The sequence below is a fragment of the Dendrobates tinctorius genome, unplaced genomic scaffold, assembly GCF_039654945.1.
Source record: "Dendrobates tinctorius isolate UK_male_01 unplaced genomic scaffold, ASM3965494v1 ptg000019l, whole genome shotgun sequence".
Taxonomy (NCBI): Eukaryota; Metazoa; Chordata; class Amphibia; order Anura; family Dendrobatidae; genus Dendrobates; species Dendrobates tinctorius.
In genome coordinates this window covers 2,396,199-2,413,177 of record NW_027361687.1, presented here as the reverse complement: position 1 = coordinate 2,413,177, position 16,979 = coordinate 2,396,199, and the positions used below count along the sequence as shown (strand labels likewise).

The window sequence follows — 16,979 nt, the reverse complement described above, 5'->3', positions numbered from 1 at the left end:
CTGCGATGCCTGAACTAAATAATATACTCGCGCCACATGCACCGGTTCAGCGGATGCCACTAACCACCCACAGCGGGGAGGCAAGCGCTTGACTTGCGCATGGCGCCACTGTGAGGAACGCTGCTGCACATGCGGTCCAGCGGTGCCTTGTGCTAACTGGCGCTATCGCTCGTGTGGAGAGCAGGATGCTCTGTGGCACATAGAATCAGCGCCAGTAGTGGCATAACCTATCTCCCTAAACCCTACCTCATACACAACCGAGGGTAGGGGTTTCATAACACACACAGCTAGCCACCAGTCTATATTAGTGCATGGCTGACAGGCCACGCGAACCGTAACACCGTCCTTCCGGGACCTTTCTGATGGTCCAAAAAAATGGCTGTGACTCTAGCGGGTTAATTTAGATGAGTGCTGCCTCCACAGGAGTCAGGGGCCCTCATGTGGCCCCTTGGAAAGTTTTATCACCCATCCCAGCTGCCGCCAATTCACTAGCGGGTAAATAAACAGTATGGCCGCCTGCCGGAGTCCTCGACAGCCCATACTCTAGGCCACAGGCTCACACAGTAAGGAGCACGAACTCCGCGTCTTCATAGACAGCCAAACTACAACAGACTCGGAGACTGAATATAGCGCAGCGGGGAGAGGTCACATGGTACACTGGCGTGTAGCCCACGTGACCGTGACGTTTCCGGAAGGAGGGCCTGAGCTTACAAGAGGTTCACGTGACTAAGAGGCACACCGGAAGCGGCTGGTTGTCTCGGTATCTACCATGGCCTCCATCCTAGAGGAATACGAGAACTCTCTGTCCCGTGTAAACGTCCCGAGTCACAGCAGGGGCCCCGGCATCCCTCTGTCCGGTGGGTGTCTCTACCTATAGAACGTGGCTTCTGCCTTTCGCTGTGGTTTACAGGTGCCGTAGATGGATTTGTCTGTTACAGACGGTGCAGCCCCATCTGTGTGTGCTGCAGGTTATCGCCAGGGTGTGTGCTCACATGCACTGTTTGTACTGAGCTTCTGTGCAGCGTGTAGTGTCCTGTGAGGCCCCAGTGCAATAATTCACATTGCGGGGCACGCGCAAATCATGCTGTGGGACGGACGCGCGCAAGTCAGGCTGCGGGGCGCGCGTGGGACGGACGCGCGCAAGTCAGGCTGCGGGGCGCGCGTGGGACGGACGCGCGCAAGTCAGGCTGCGGGGCGCGCGTGGGACGGACGCGCGCAAGTCAGGCTGCGGGGCGCGCGTGGGACGGACGCGCGCAAGTCAGGCTGCGGGGCGCGCGTGGGACGGACGCGCGCAAGTCAGGCTGCGGGGCGCGCGTGGGACGGACGCGCGCAAGTCAGGCTGCGGGGCGCGCGTGGGACGGACGCGCGCAAGTCAGGCTGCGGGGCGCGCGTGGGACGGACGCGCGCAGACCACCGGAGCCCCCCGGCAGGCCGGCACAGACCACCGGAGCCTGCACAGCCCCCCGAAAGGCCCGTACAGACCCCAGAGAGGCTGTACAAGGGAAAAACAGGATTTTTCTTATTCCGATACCGGAAGTCCCATAGACTTGAATGGGACTTCCGATATCGGAATCGGCGATACCGATACTTTTTTTTAAGATCGACCGATCCATTCCGATCCGATACTTTGAAGTATCGGACGGTATCGCTCAACTCTAGTAGTGACATCTTTTTACTACATTGCCTTGTCTTGAGAATTATTTTGTAAAACTGTATTATAACATCTGCAAGGAGTTTGTATGTTTTCCCTGTGTTTCCTCCAGGTTCCCCGGTTTTCCTCCCAAACTACATAGACATACTGATAGGGAATCTAGATTGTGAGCCCTGTTGGGGACAATGATGACAACGTCTGTACAGCGCTGCAGAATATGATTGCTCTATATAAGCAAAGCATAATAAATAAGATGGTGTCAAGACGTCTATAATGTACCATATTTTATAGACTGTATTACGGCCTTCAGGGCTGTGGAGCCGATAAGCCAAACCTCTGACGGCAGCACAGACTCATCTCATCTACATCTCCACAGCACTGGTCACTACTGAGCATGTACATAAAGGGCAGCACAGATTCATCTCATCTACATTTCCACAGCACTGATCACTAGAGTTGAGCGACTTTGGTCGGATCGGGTTTCGTGAAACCCGACTGAAACAAGATTTGTTTCAGATGAAACTGGTCCGATTGGGGCAAAAAAAGTCGGAGTTTCGTCCGAAACCCGACCCCAATGCAAGTCAATGGGGAATAAAAGTTGGCATTGAGCGGATGACATTCATCCACTCAATGCCGACTTTTATTCCCCATTGACTTGCATTTGGGGTCGGGTTTCGGACGAAACTCCGACTTTTTTTTTGCCCTAGTCGGACCAGTTTCATCTGAAACAAATTTTGTTTCAGTCGGGTTTCACGAAACCCGATCCGACCAAAGTCGCTCAACTCTACTGATCACTACTGAGCATGTACATAAAGGGCAGCACAGATCCATCTCATCTACATCTCCACAGCACTGGTCACTACTGAGCATGTACATAAAGTGCAGCACAGATTCATCTCATCTACATCTCTACAGCACTGGTCACTACTGAGCATGTACATAAAGTGCAGCACAGATTCATCTCATCTACATCTCCACAGCTCTGGTCACTACTGAGCATGTACATAAAGGGCAGCACAGATCCATCTCATCTACATCTCCACAGCACTGGTCACTACTGAGCATGTACATAAAGTGCAGCACAGATTCATCTCATCTACATCTGCACAGCACTGGTCACTACTGAGCATGTACATAAAGGGCAGCACAGATTCATCTCATCTACATCTCCACAGCACTGGTCACTACTGAGCATGTACATAAAGGGCAGCACAGATTAATCTCATCTACATCTCCACAGCACTGGTCACTACTGAGCATGTACATAAAGTGCAGCACAGATTCATCTCATCTACATCTCCACAGCACTGGTCACTACTGAGCATGTACATAAAGGTCCGCACAGATTCATCTCATCTACATCTGCACAGCACTGGTCACTACTGAGCATGTACATAAAGGGCAGCACAGATTCATCTCATCTACATCTCCACAGCACTGGTCACTACTGAGCATGTACATAAAGGTCAGCACAGATTCATCTCATCTACATCTCCACAGCACTGGTCACTACTGAGCATGTACATAAAGTGCAGCACAGATTCATCTCATCTACATCTGCACAGCACTGGTGACTACTGAGCATGTACATAAAGGGCAGCACAGATTCATCTCATCTACATCTCCACAGCACTGGTCACTACTGAGCATGTACATAAAGGTCAGCACAGATTCATCTCATCTACATCTCCACAGCACTGGTCACTACTGAGCATGTACATAAAGGTCAGCACAGATTCATCTCATCTACATCTGCACAGCACTGGTCACTACTGAGCATGTACATAAAGTGCAGCACAGATTCATCTCATCTACATCTCCACAGCACTGGTCACTACTGAGCATGTACATAAAGGGCAGCACAGATTCATCTACATCTCCACAGCACTGGTCACTACTGAGCATGTACATAAAGGGCAGCACAGATTCATCTCATTTACATCTGCACAGCACTGGTCACTACTGAGCATGTACATAAAGGGCAGCACAGATTCATCTCATCTACATCTGCACAGCACTGGTCACTACTGAGCATGTACATAATGGGCAGCACAGATTCATCTCATTTACATCTGCACAGCACTGGTCACTACTGAGCATGTACATAAAGGGCAGCACAGATTCATCTCATCTACATCTGCACAGCACTGGTCATTAGAATGGAGCTCATGCTCCACCAGCCCCTCTATTAATTCCTTATGGAGTTGCAGAGCGATGTACTCAACTCTTTCAGGTAATCCCTTAGAGAATGAATGGAGAGCACCACCTCTCCTCTTTCTGCTGTTCTGGAGTCAGATGCAAGTCTCATCTATGGATGTCATCTATGTCCCTCGTGAGACAATTCCTTCTTCCCATCTTCAATGATGGGTATTGTTAGGCTTTTCTTGTAAATACTATTTATTTATTGCATTTTTATTTGTTGCCTACCACTTGTTGCCTAGGGGACTGACTACTGTCCAGCAGCAGCAACCGAACATGCACAGTGCTTACAAGCACTTTCCAATAGAGCTTGTAATCACAGCTCCAAAGCTGTCAAGGATTGCTGTCCGCTCACAACCCCTTCCAGCTTCAGCGTTACTGTCTCATATTGCAGCACCAGGAGTGCACAGTTGGGGCCAGCTGTGTTCCCATGATGAGCTTTTGGTAAGTTTTTGATGTTGCAGATTTTCTGCACTCATTATATAAAATAGGTTAGTGTTTTTTTTTTAAATGCACACTGTAAATTACTCACCCCAAAACTCATCATAGGAACGCATCCTAATAGCTTTGGGTCCAATCTCTCACTCCAGCAATTTCCCCCCTCTCCTCCCATCTGGACTAGTGCGATCCTGTAAAGGCTATGTCAGACTAACCTTTTAATGCTGCCATTTTAATGTACAATGAATTTGACAATAAGGGTCTTTAAACATCTGAATGGTCCATCTTATTTCTTGTTCTTTTTCAGGCTATGTTAACGCTCGCTTAGAGAAAGAGACACCAATATTCAATAAGCAGAGGATTGATTTTACTCCTCCAGAAAACATTAACAGCCTGGTGGTGTGCAGCAGTCAGCTCTGCATGAGCCTGGGGAAGGAGACCATCCTCCGGTATGTATGATGGATAGCGTCCTCCGATGGTGTGTGTGATAGAGGCTGTTCTCCGGTGGTCTGAGTGATGGAGGAGTGGATGGATTAGCGTTGATGCTTTCTACCAGTATCCAAAGTGCAGATAGAAGAGCTGCTCACTCCCCTCTGGAGTGTTTAGGAACAGGGATTTTTTTATGCAGTGTTATCTCTGAGACAATCCAAAAGCTGTCAGCTGGAATCAAGTATAAAGTGCAGTGCACGTAAAAGTGTGCATGGAATATGTTAAGAATAGTGATGAGCAAATATGTTCAGTTCCCTCCCTATTCGGCAAGCTATATCGCTTACTGAAGAAGTTGCAGTGTGAGCCCGGATACATGGAGCGCTCCCGATAATCATGTGTCGCATCTGTGTGACAGTAGCAACACACATGTCTCCATGCATGTGCTGTGACTGTCACACAGCCGCGACACGTGCAGCTGCTGCGCCGGACACCTGATTATCGGGAGCGCTCCGGGTTCCCACTGCAGCTTCAGTAAGTGCTATAGCTTGCCGAATAAGGAGGGAGCCGAAGATATTTGCTCATCTCTAGTTAAGAATACATCGAGAACACACGTCTAATGAAATCATATGGAGTGTTTCCTCGGAGCACAAACTATGTGATGAAGCTCATGTGTCAGGGACTGAAGGATTAAAGATCGGACATCATACACACTTGCTGATCAGCCACTGTCGGTGGAAGGGCCCAGTTTATGGAAACTCAACATAGCAGCAGCTTTTCTTCTGCTGCGCTTTGTTGACAGAACATCATTGCGGACATCATTCTGATTGACAGCTGGCTTCCCTCTGCCTAATTTCAGATAGCCAGGTGACAATTGGCATGATGTCAGCTGTCGCATCCCATCAACAAAGAGGCAGAGCTGCTCTGTTGATGTGAGGCGGCAGAATTGCTAGAAGAAGCAGTCTAATCGCTCCGTCCTGGAAGAGATCAGCGCAAGGCACAACAAACTAATAGTTTGCAACCTGTTGATGTTCAGATCATAGTAAAAAAATAATATTCCTGGATAACCCTTTTCAAGGGTATGTTCGCACAGGGCATTCTTGCAGCATTTTTTTTTTCCCCAAAGAAAACGCACATGTCAGCAAGAAAAATGCTCATGCATTTTTTTTGTTTTTTTTAAGTTGCATCTATTTAGGCTTTCATTTGAATGGGTGAAAAAAGTGCTGCAAAAAACACTGCAGCAAATGACATCCTGCATTTTGGCAAATCTTTTTCCATGAATCAAAAGTAAAACTTAAGAATTCTAAAGGAGTGCAAAATAATAAAATACAATGATCCTGTGCGCCCTGCTTCCACTCCATTTTATCAGCCTTGTGATAAGGTAGGTCTGATGTGTGACGGTCGCACAGTATGTACATAGTTCAGCAGATAGTTCCTTCGTTATTTCATTTTCTTCCCTTTTGTAATCCCTGTTCCTGAAGGATCGATTTGGTGAAGGCTGACCAGCCAAATCAAGTAGAACTTGGTCGGAAGGATGATTTCAAAGTTCACAAGATGTTCTTGGACCCTACAGGTAACAGCTAATATGTTTTAATATGGATTAATTCACACTCATGTTAAACCTGTTGTCAACCCTTTCTCTTTTGCCATGTCCCCTCTTATAAAATGACATCCTGTATTCTCCTCTGGTGCCGCTCCAGCAGTGACGGCGCTGACTTACCCACTCTTTATGTGACGTTATGTCACACTTGCTCTGTAGCCAATTCGTCTCTTTCTTCTGATGTAAGGTGAGCGCAGGCTGTTGATATTTGGCAAAGGCTTGTGCAAGTAGTGACCACCCCCTTTAAATCTTATAGAGACTTAACCTCTTAGTGACAGAGCCAATTTTGTACTTAGTGACCAAGCCAGTTTTTACAATTCTGACCACTGTCACTTTGAGTTTATAGCTCTGGAACGCTTCAACGTATCCCACTGATTCTGAGACTGTTTTTATGTGACTAGAGATGGGCGAACCCGAACAGTAAAGTTCGGCATCCGTACTGAACACCTACTGTTTGGGCAAGGAAACCGAACATGGACTTCTCCATTAAGTCCGCGTTACTGTTCGGGTTCGGCTGCCCGAACACCGGGTGTTTATCGAACTGTCATGTGCGTGACAGCATGGCAAACACCGCTTCTGATTGGTGGTAAAATCATCCGCACCAGTCAGAGAGCTGCGGTTCCCACGCTGTCGAAAGATGGTGTGAGCGCTCAGCTGTGATTGGAGGTATAAAGTTTACCTCCGGTCACTGGTGTCAACTCATGGGACAACTGCTCCCATCATCCGACACCTGCAGCTGCTAATACAGCGAGAGCAGGAGTGGCGGATGGGAGTATTCATTAGCCGACTCCTGCGCAATAAATAATTAAAAAATACAGCTTGGGGATCCCTCTATTCTTGATACTAGCCTTGCTAAAGCCAGGCAAAACTCACAGCTGGGGGCTTCAACCCTCAGCTGTCAGCTTTAGCAAGGCTAGTTATCAAGAATAGAGGGATCCCCACGCTGTATTTTTTAATTTTTTTTTTAAATAAATAATTACATCACATCTGAAGTCACTTTGAGGGGTCAGTATAACAGAAAATACCCAAAAGTGACACCATTCTAAAAACTGCACCCCTCAAGGTGCTCTAAACCACATTCAAGAAGTTTATTAACCCTTCAGCTACTTCATGAGATCTAAAGCAATGTGGAAGGAAAAATTAACATTTTGCTTTTTTCACAAAAAATCTACTTTACACTCAAACTTTTTTTTTTCACAAGGGTAACAAGAGAAAATGGACCTCAAAATTTGTTGTGCAATTACACCAATACCCCGTATGTGGGGGAAACCACTGGGTGCATGGCAGAGCGCAGAAGGGAGGGAGCACCATTTGACTTTTTTGAATTCAAATTTGACTGGAATCAATGGTGTGCGCCATGTCGCGTTTGGAGACCCCCTGATGTACCTAAACAGTGGAAACCCCCCAATTCTAACTCCAACAACAACAAAAAAAAAAAAAAATACATTCTATTATTTTTACCTAACTAAGGGGTGATAAAGGGGACTTTGATTTACAGTACTATTTTTTTTTTTTTTTTTTTTATTTTGATCACTGATGTGATAGGGTCTATCACAGTGATCAAAAGAACCAATAGGAAAAATCTCCTATTGTTGCCTTATGCCGGCCGGCCTATCTTGGCGGGCGCACTGCGCATGTGCCCATTTTCTTCCTGGAAGAAGACACGGGGACAGAGCCAGCGGGACCGGGGGGTTCGGGGGACCCCATTTCTCTCTCCTCTGGTATGCTAGATCATAGAGGAGAAATAAATGGGAAATTGGACTTTTCTTGAGGTCACCATTATTCGGAGAATAACAGCAATCGCAACACTGGGGACGTCAAAAACCGACCTGAAGATTTTTTCCCTTATTTCTCAATACTGTTAAAAAGCAGCGCTGAGGAATAAGTACCCTTGACTGCTGCCGTTAAAAGGCATATTGGTGGTCATTGAGGGGTTAATAGTTGACAAAAGACGTCTAGTTTTACTGCATTGGCAATGCTTGAACTTTCTATTCTGTGGCTCAAACTTGTCAAACTGAGTGTCGACCTACAGTAGGTGCACTCTTCCAAGAAAAGTGCGCAGCAGAAAGAGTGTGAGCTCTGCCGTCACCATTACAGTCTATGGCCCCAACGTCACATACATCCAGACCCTGTTTTGCAGCAATCACAGCAATTGAACCATTTAAATGCCACTGTCAATCACTGACAGCGGCATTTAAATTATGCCATTACACCCTTTGACCCCCAGTCACGCAATCGCATGGGTTATCATGGCAGCCGGGGGCCTGATGAAGGCTTCTGTATCTGCCATCTTGGTCCTCCTGTGAGGATTAGCCACAGGCTGGGTTTCATAGGTGAATTGCATTTTGTGCAATCCTGCAATAGTTATCACAGATCATATTGCCAAACGAGGACTAAAAGGTAAGGTAAAAAAAAAAGTTTTAAAAAATATAAAAAAAATATATAAAGATTAAATTATCCCCTTTCTTCAAAAATAAATTAAATAAATAGAATATCTGGTATCGTCATGTCCCCCAAAAAGTTGGAAAATGTATTGTAAATCCTGGAAGGAAGAAGAAAAATATCCAATGCTAGAGTTGCTATATTATGCACGTTACCAAAAAAAGCAACAAAAATCATTTAACATGTTGTACATTCCCCTAAAATGATATCCATAAAATTCAATCAGATCAAGGTGCACCTCTAAAATATCCCCCCCAAAAAATGGACAAGTTTGATACCACGTAGTCATACTGACCTGGAGAGTCATGATGCCATATCATTTTTAGCACACAATGATTGCTAATTGATTAATTAAAATTCACTTGGAATTTTTCAGTTGATGGAATAGTGTCAGTCACAACTACAAACAATCCCTCGTATGTTTGTCAATGAAAAATTAAAAAAGGTTATATGACTGTTGGAAAAAGGATGAGGGAAGAAAAATGAATTTCCTGATTGGTAAAGGATTAATGACCTATCCTTAGGATAGATCATCAATATGAGATTAGTGGGGGTCTGACACACAGCACGCTCACCAGTCAGCAACGGCTGAATGTAAATACATTGCAGTGCACTGATCCATGCAACGTGTAGTCCCTGCTACTATTCTCAGGGCTATGACCCGGTGCAGTGCAGCTCCATTCATTGGCCCTGATTGATCAAGACCGGCGATGTTACTACTGGTCTTATGGTGGGGTGTCTTGGAGTCATATACTCCTAATTTATTAAGAGGCTCAAACTTCTTAATGAATCGGAATTGTCTGACAAGTGACATGCGCTGCATTATATGTCTTACTCCAGTCCAAGACTGGAGTAAGGAACGTCATAGCCCGTCATGAATTAGACCGCCCATTTTGGCAGAACTGTGTGAAATTGGCATGGAAATTAAAAAAAAAAAAAAAAAAGTTGCAACATTTTTGGCCAAATTCTAATTTGTTAAAAAATGTTGCGTCTTTTCGCAGCGATTTACACCAGAATTCTGGTGAATCGGGGCCATTATGTTTACATCCCGCCTTCCAGAGCTTATAACAGCTGATTATTGAGATGCGAGTGTTGTGCCTCTACCGTTCTAATCTTATTCTCTTCCCGACCTGTGACACAGCGTATGTGTCATGAAAGTTGGTGCCAATCCGACCTATGACGCATATGCTGGTTAGTGACCAGGGTCAATGAAAGGTCACCCGACCCACAGATACTGGAGGCTTTGTACTTCACCCCGGCCATGGCTGGAGACAGCGATCAGACCCCCCCCCCCCACCACCACCACCACCGACTGACGTGGGGCAATCTGCCACCGACTGACGGCGGCTATCTGCCTCCGCCGTCCTTATTTGCTCCCTCCGGCTTCCAATTCCCCCCCCCCTCCACCCTCTCCGGTACCTCCTAAGTCCCGGTGTCACTCCCGGTGTCCGTCCTGAATCCTACATGGGCGCCGCCATCTTCCAAAGTGGCATGCGCAGTGCGCCCGCCGAATCTGCCGGCCAGCAGATTCATTCATTCCAGGTACATTTTGATCACTGTGATAAACCCTATCACAGTGAGCAAAATACAAAAAAGTAAATAAACCCCTCGTTTATCACCCCCATAAGTAGAGAAAAATAATGTAATAAAGATTTTTTTTTCCATTAGGGTTAGAGTTAAGGTTAGGGTTGGAATTAGTGTTAGGGTTAGAATTAGGATTAGGGTTAGAATTAGGATTAGGGTTGGAATTAGGGTTAGAGTTGGAATTAGGGTTAGGGGTGTGTTGGGGTTGGGATTAGGGTTAGGGGTGTGTTGGGGTTAGGGTTGAGTTAGAATTGAGGGGTTGCCACTATTTAGGCACATCAGTGGGTCTCCAAACGCGACATGGCTCCTCCATTGATTCCAGCCAATTTTGCATTTAAAAATTAAAACTGTGCTCCCTCCCTTCCGAGCCCTGACATGTGCCCAAACAGTGGTTCCCCCCCACATATGGGGTACCAGCATACTCAGGACAAGCTGTACAACAATTTTTGGAGTCCAATTTCTCCTGTTACCATTGTGAAAACAAAAAATTGCGGTCTAAAAAATATTTTTTTGAGGGGAAAAAAATGATTTTTTTTAATTTTCACGGCACTGTTATAAACTTCTGTGAAACACTTGTGTGGTGAGCACTTTGAACCCCCATCTAGATAAGTTCCTTGGGGGGTCTAGTTTCCAAAATGGGGTCACTTGTGGGGGAGCTCCAATGTTTAGGCACACGGGCTCTCCATAAGCGACATGGTGTCGGCTAACGATTGGAGCTAACTTTCCATTCAAAAAGTCAAGTGGCGCTTCTTCCCTTCCGAGTCCTGCCGTGCGCCCAAACAGTGGTTCCCCCCACATATGGGGTTTCAGCGGACTCAGGACAAATTGGACAACAACTTTTGGGGTCCACTTTCTCCTTTTACCCTTGCGAAAATAATAAAATTGTTGCTAAAAGATCATTTTTGTGACTAAAAAGTTAAATGTTCATTTTTTTCCTTCCATGTTGCTTCTGCTGCTGTGAAACACCTGAAGGGTTAATAAACTTCTTGAATGTGGTTTTGATCAACTTGAGGGGTGTAGTTTTTAGAATGGTGTCACTTTTGGGTATTTTCAGCCATATAGACCCACATGCTTTATGCATCTATTAGCCCTCTGCGTCTGTACTGTTACACACTTAACATTATGGCTGGTCCATACAATCAGGGCAATTGTTACCACTCACCTTTCGTGTCTACCTTTTTCCTTATAGATTGTAAGCTTGCGAGCAGGGCCCTCATTCCTCTTGGTATCTGTTATGATCTATGTGATTATTGTTATGCTGTAATGTCTATCGTCTGTACAAGTCCCCTCTGAAATGTAAAGTGCTGCGGAATATGTCGGCGCTATAGAAATAAAATTTATTATTATTATTATATAGACCCCTCAAACTGACTTCAAATGTGAGGTGGTCCCTAAAAAATGGTTTTGTAAATTTTGTTGTAAAAATGAGAAATTGCTGGTCAACTTTTAACCCTTATAACTTCCTAAGGCCTGTTTCACACTTGCTTTTTTTTGCAGCGCGTTTTTCCCGCAAAAAAACGCATTGAAAAACGCATACAAAAGCATACAACTGCTGCGTTTTTTTCAAGCATTTTTATGAGCATGCATGAAAAAAACGCAGCGTTTTTATGCGTTTTTAGTGCGTTTTTACCGTGTTTGCGTTTTTTTCCAACATTAGGTGGCCCCTCACACTAACCCAAACCATGACTTTACTAACCCTAACCCTGACCCTAACCCTAACCCTTAACCAAACCATACTTAACCCTGACCCTAACCCTTAACCAAACCATACTTAACCCTAACCCAAACCCTAACTAACCTTAACCCTAACCCTGTCCCTGACCCTAACCCTAACCCTTAACCAAACCATACTTAACCCTAACCCTGACCCTAACCCTTAACCAAACCATACTTAACCCTAACCCAAACCCTAACTAACCTTAATCCTAACCCTAACCCTGACCCTAACCCTTAACCAAACCATACTTAACCCTAACCCTGACCCTAACCCTTAACCAAACCATACTTAACCCTGACCCTAACCCTGACCCTAACCCTTAACCAAACCATACTTAACCCTAACCCTTAACCAAACCATACTTAACCCTAACCCTAACCCTAAACCCCCTTAACTAACCCTAACTTTACCCAAACCCCTAAATTCCATTGTCTAAACTAATGGTAAAAAAAAAAACGCATGTGCAAAAAAACGCATACATAAGCATGCCAATGCGCACATATGCTCACCATAGACTTATAATGGGTGTCTTGCTGTAAAAAAACGCATTGCGCGCGCATGCGTTTTTTTGAGGCAAATCGGACGCACAAAAAATGCAACAAGTTGCATTTTGTGCGCCCGAGCGCATACCGCAAAAAAACGCATGCGCGGTAAAACGCGTACAAACGCATGTGTATGCGCACATAAGCGCATCCCATGCAAAGTATAGAAAAAAAAAGCATGCGCTATTTAGCGCTAAATTACCGCGAAAAAAAAACGCAAATGTGAAACCAGCCTAACACAAAAAAAAAATTTGTTCCCAAAATTGTGCTGATGTAAAGTAGACATGTGGAAAATGTTATTTATTAACTAGTTTGTGTCACGTAACTGTCTAGTTTAACAGAATAAAAATTCAAAATTTGAATTTTCAAAATTTTCGCCAAATTTCCGTTTTTTTCACAAACGCAAAAATTATTGACCTAAATTTACCACTAACATGAAGCCCAATTTGTCACGAAAAAACATTCTCAGAATTGCTAGGATCCGTTGAAGCGTTCCTGAGTTATTACCTCATAAAGGGACATTGGTCAGTATTGCAAAAAATGGCCAGGTCATTAAAGTCAAAATAGGCAGGGTCATGAAGGGGTTAATGACCTTTCTTAATTTTTTGTGATCTGAAAACCCTATCTTTACTGGAATCTTTCCATGTCCGTTCCATTTCTCTCCATGCGTGTTCTATTCTCAACTGTGTTTGCAGATCAGACTTTGCTATCAAGTCTATGGAGATCCATCAAAAATAAATGAAGCATTTTGATCCACTGATAAGAAAAAAAAAAAAGTTCAGAAGCCTGAAGGCAGACACTTGGTAAACGAGTGTGTGAATGCAGCCAAAAAGCTGGCCTGAGAGCCATAATCAGAAAATTAAGGATTCCAATGTCCTTTATTTACAAAAATGTGATTCCAGCTCATCCACCTGGGGCTCAGACACCGACCTCGCCCTGACTTCCCATCAAGGACAATAGAAAAAATTGGAGTCCAGCTCAACAGGACTGGATTATTTTTTTTTTTTTTTTTTTTTTTTTTTCAAAAGTAAATATAGTGTGTACAAAAGAAAATTTTCATGGTCGACATGACCCAGTCGACGCTTAGTGCAGTGGAAACGCGTCGACTGGCTCATGTCGTCCATGAAAATTTTCTTTTGTACACACTATATTTTCTTGAAAAAGAAAAGAAAAATCCAGTCCTGTTGAGCCGGACTACAAGTTTTTTTCTATTGTCCTTTATTTACACAGATGAAACTTCACATAGTAGTGAATATACACTGCTCAAAAAAAATAAAGGAACACTAAGCATTCTTACTGAGCAGACACATGGATGTTAGTGACCTTTCTATCATTTCTACCTGTTTATTCCATTGGCACAACAGCAGGAGAAATTGATTCACAATCAGTGTTGATTTCACAGAAGTGTGACTGACTTGGAGGTACATTTTGTTGTTTAAGTGTTCCTTTTATTTTTTTGAGCAGTATATTTCATGTATTATTCGAAGGCTCTGTTCACACTTAAGTTGCGGGCTATACATTGCCTTATCCACAGATGCCATCATCGGATTCTGTTGTGGTTTCCGTAATCTTTGCAGAAAATATAATACCTACTGTTGAACAGAATATGTTAATACAAAAAAAAAAAAATGTATAGACAAATATTTTGTATAATATATTTATACCTTATTTTCTCCTTTGCCTCATTGGGGGACACAGGACCATGGGTGTTATGCTGCTGCAACTAGGAGGACACTAAGCTAATATATGAACAAATAAACTCCTCCGCGGTATACACCCTCTGCTGGCTCTATGTTGAACCAGTTCTTGCTTAGTGTCTGTAGGAGGCTCTTGGGTCTGGCTTCAGACCCTGACTTTATTATTTTTATTTTTTACTTTTTTCCTATGGATTGAAGGGGCGACGGGGCCTTTCAAGGTCCCGATCTCCCAAAATCATCAACAGGTGGGAACGCGGAGTGTCGTCTCCCTGTGCCCCCTCCTGCACCACCTCAATGCCATGCCTGGGCTCACCTTAGGGGTGACGGGTCCCTTTCATGGGTCCACTCTCCCCACACCGACAACAGACAGGAACATGGTGTGTCGCCCCCACGTACCCCCTTCTGGAGCCAGGCCTTCAGCTGGACAAAATGCCCTGCCCTCCCCCCAAAGGAATTACCTCAGGGAATACACAGAGGCTCCCAATGGCATCAGTGCAGCCCCAATGCATCACCACTGTCAGAAAGTGGATGATGTCAGCAGGCGAATGAGCCCTCTCCACCTCCTTATCAAAGGGATGGCAGATTGAGGGGATCTGGGCGGCCAACCTGGCTTTGCTACATCTGGCCTGTGAGTAAGCACAGCGCCACGATCGGCAGGAGGGCTCCTTCCTTGGCAGACCCCGCCGCCGCAAATTTCGGGGATGGTCCGGGTCCTCAGAGGGATGGGTGTCCTGTCTGATGCGCTCCCATCACACGTCGCCGCAAGTTTAGTCCCCGGCTTCTGGCCGCGATAGGCCTTGCTCCGCATCCCTGCTCTCTGGCCTCACTCCGCCCACAGTTCTGGCACTTCTCATTCCTCACGAGATGCACCTACTTATTCTCGGGCCATCACTTCCTGTCACCACATGTGTGACTACAGGCAGGGGATGCCATGTCTTCCTCCTTCACCGCACTGTCACCGCATGTGTGGCTACAGGCCGGGGATGCACCTTTTACACCGCAGCGCGGGCTACCTTCTCTGGGGACACGGACACAGGACCTGGGTAAGCTGGACACAGTGCTGAACCCCTTCCCTGCAGTAGCCTAAGCAGCATTCTCAGGACAATATGTCTCAGTCAAAGGCATCTAAGAAGGCTGATAAGACACACACAGTGGTTTATATCTCATGTACCTTATATAATGCTCCACTGCCACGGAGACACCATACTGCAATCTGTGCGGCCTGCGATCCCCCTCATGCGCACATGAGCCCCCCTGCTAATGCCGACCCTAGTGGACCTAGCCCACCCGAGTGGGCCACGTCTCTGGCACAGTCCATGGCTTCCCTGGCTAAAGCTGTAGAATCCTTCGGTGATTCCTCCTCAAGCCAGGGCATCAGTTTGCCTTGTGCAGAAGGCCCTTCAGCCATGCGAGAGTCTTCCTCAGACAGAGGCTGGAGAGCAGCAGAAGACGTGCAATCTTCTAGGAAACGTCCCCATAGCTCGTCCCCCAGGCACTCTGGTGCCTCGGCGTCCGCAAGCTCTACTTCCCGCTCCCCCTTACCAGGGGTTTGCAGCTAACACGACTCAGAATATGAGTCAGATGTGCCGTAGATCCGGACTCGCTAGAGTATCAGGAGTCTCTAGATTCTCTCATTGAAGCGGTCAATAAGGCTCTGAGAGTAGAAAAGCCTGGAACTAGTCCTGATCACAGTCTTTTTTAAAAGGAACAATCGTCCTCACAGGGTTTTCGCCAACCACCCTGAGTTTACGGACATAGTTCAGAGGCATAAGTCGCCCGGACAAGCGATTCACAGGACAAAAGCGGCTGGAAGCACATTACCCATTTGCCCCTAATCTATGAAAGGAGTGGACTGAATCCCCTGCAGTGGATCCACCCATATCACGTCTTGCTTCCAAAACTCTCTTGTCTTTGTCTGATGGCTTTGTATTAAAAACCCCACTGATCGACAGATTGATAATCTTGCTTGGTCAGTGTTTGAAGCTGCTAGCGCAGCACTCTTCCCTTCCTTCACCGCAGCCTGGCTGGCCAGAGCTATGGTGGCTTGGGCGAAGGCTCTAGCCAAGACCAGTCGAGACAATAACCTACCTTCTGAGGCGGTCAGTCTCGCTTACCAGATTGCTCGGGTCGGGGATTATGTGGTACATGCCTCCCTAGATGCGGCTGACTGTGCCGCGCTTGCAGCCGCAAATGCTATTACTATCAGGAGAGCCCTATGGCTCAGAGAGTGGCAAGCAGATTCCGTTTCTAAAAAATTAACTTCCCTGCCTTACCAGAGCGGGCGATTGTTCGGAGACAAACTTGACCAAATTATCTCTAATGCTACTGGAGGAAAAAGTAAATTCCTCCATCAGCAAAGACCCAGTCTGCCTTTTCGGAGCCAACACCAGGTTCGCTTCCGGCCATTTCGCAGCACCGCAAGCTGGTCATCCGCAACCGCTTTCTCTAGCTCGGCCCGTCCCCGCGCAGGGGTAGGGATCCACAACCCTCATACAAGCCCTCACTCCTGGAAAAGCAGACCCTCACGGTCTGGGCCCAAGGTTACCCCATCCCGCAAGTTCCCTGCTCAATTACTCATTGCAGTAGCCAGAGGACACAGACAGGGTAGGCGGCCGTCTACTCTTGTTTCGTCAAGTCTGGCTGGTGGTCATTCACGATTAATGGGTCAGAGATCTGGTGTCCT

At 46.0% G+C, this 16,979-nt stretch overlaps 1 protein-coding gene across 1 annotated transcript in view; it reads left to right on the top strand.

Moving 5' to 3' along the window:
* The first annotated feature begins 543 nt into the window (after window positions 1-543).
* The window catches only part of VPS18 (VPS18 core subunit of CORVET and HOPS complexes), a 34,422-nt gene continuing 17,986 nt past the window's right edge, over window positions 544-16,979 (top strand). The window contains exons 1-3 of the mRNA XM_073566677.1: window positions 544-857; window positions 4,596-4,737; window positions 6,196-6,287. Coding sequence (XP_073422778.1) covers window positions 770-857; window positions 4,596-4,737; window positions 6,196-6,287 — 322 coding nt within the window. The 5' untranslated portion in view covers window positions 544-769. The remainder of the gene's footprint in view (window positions 858-4,595; window positions 4,738-6,195; window positions 6,288-16,979) is intronic.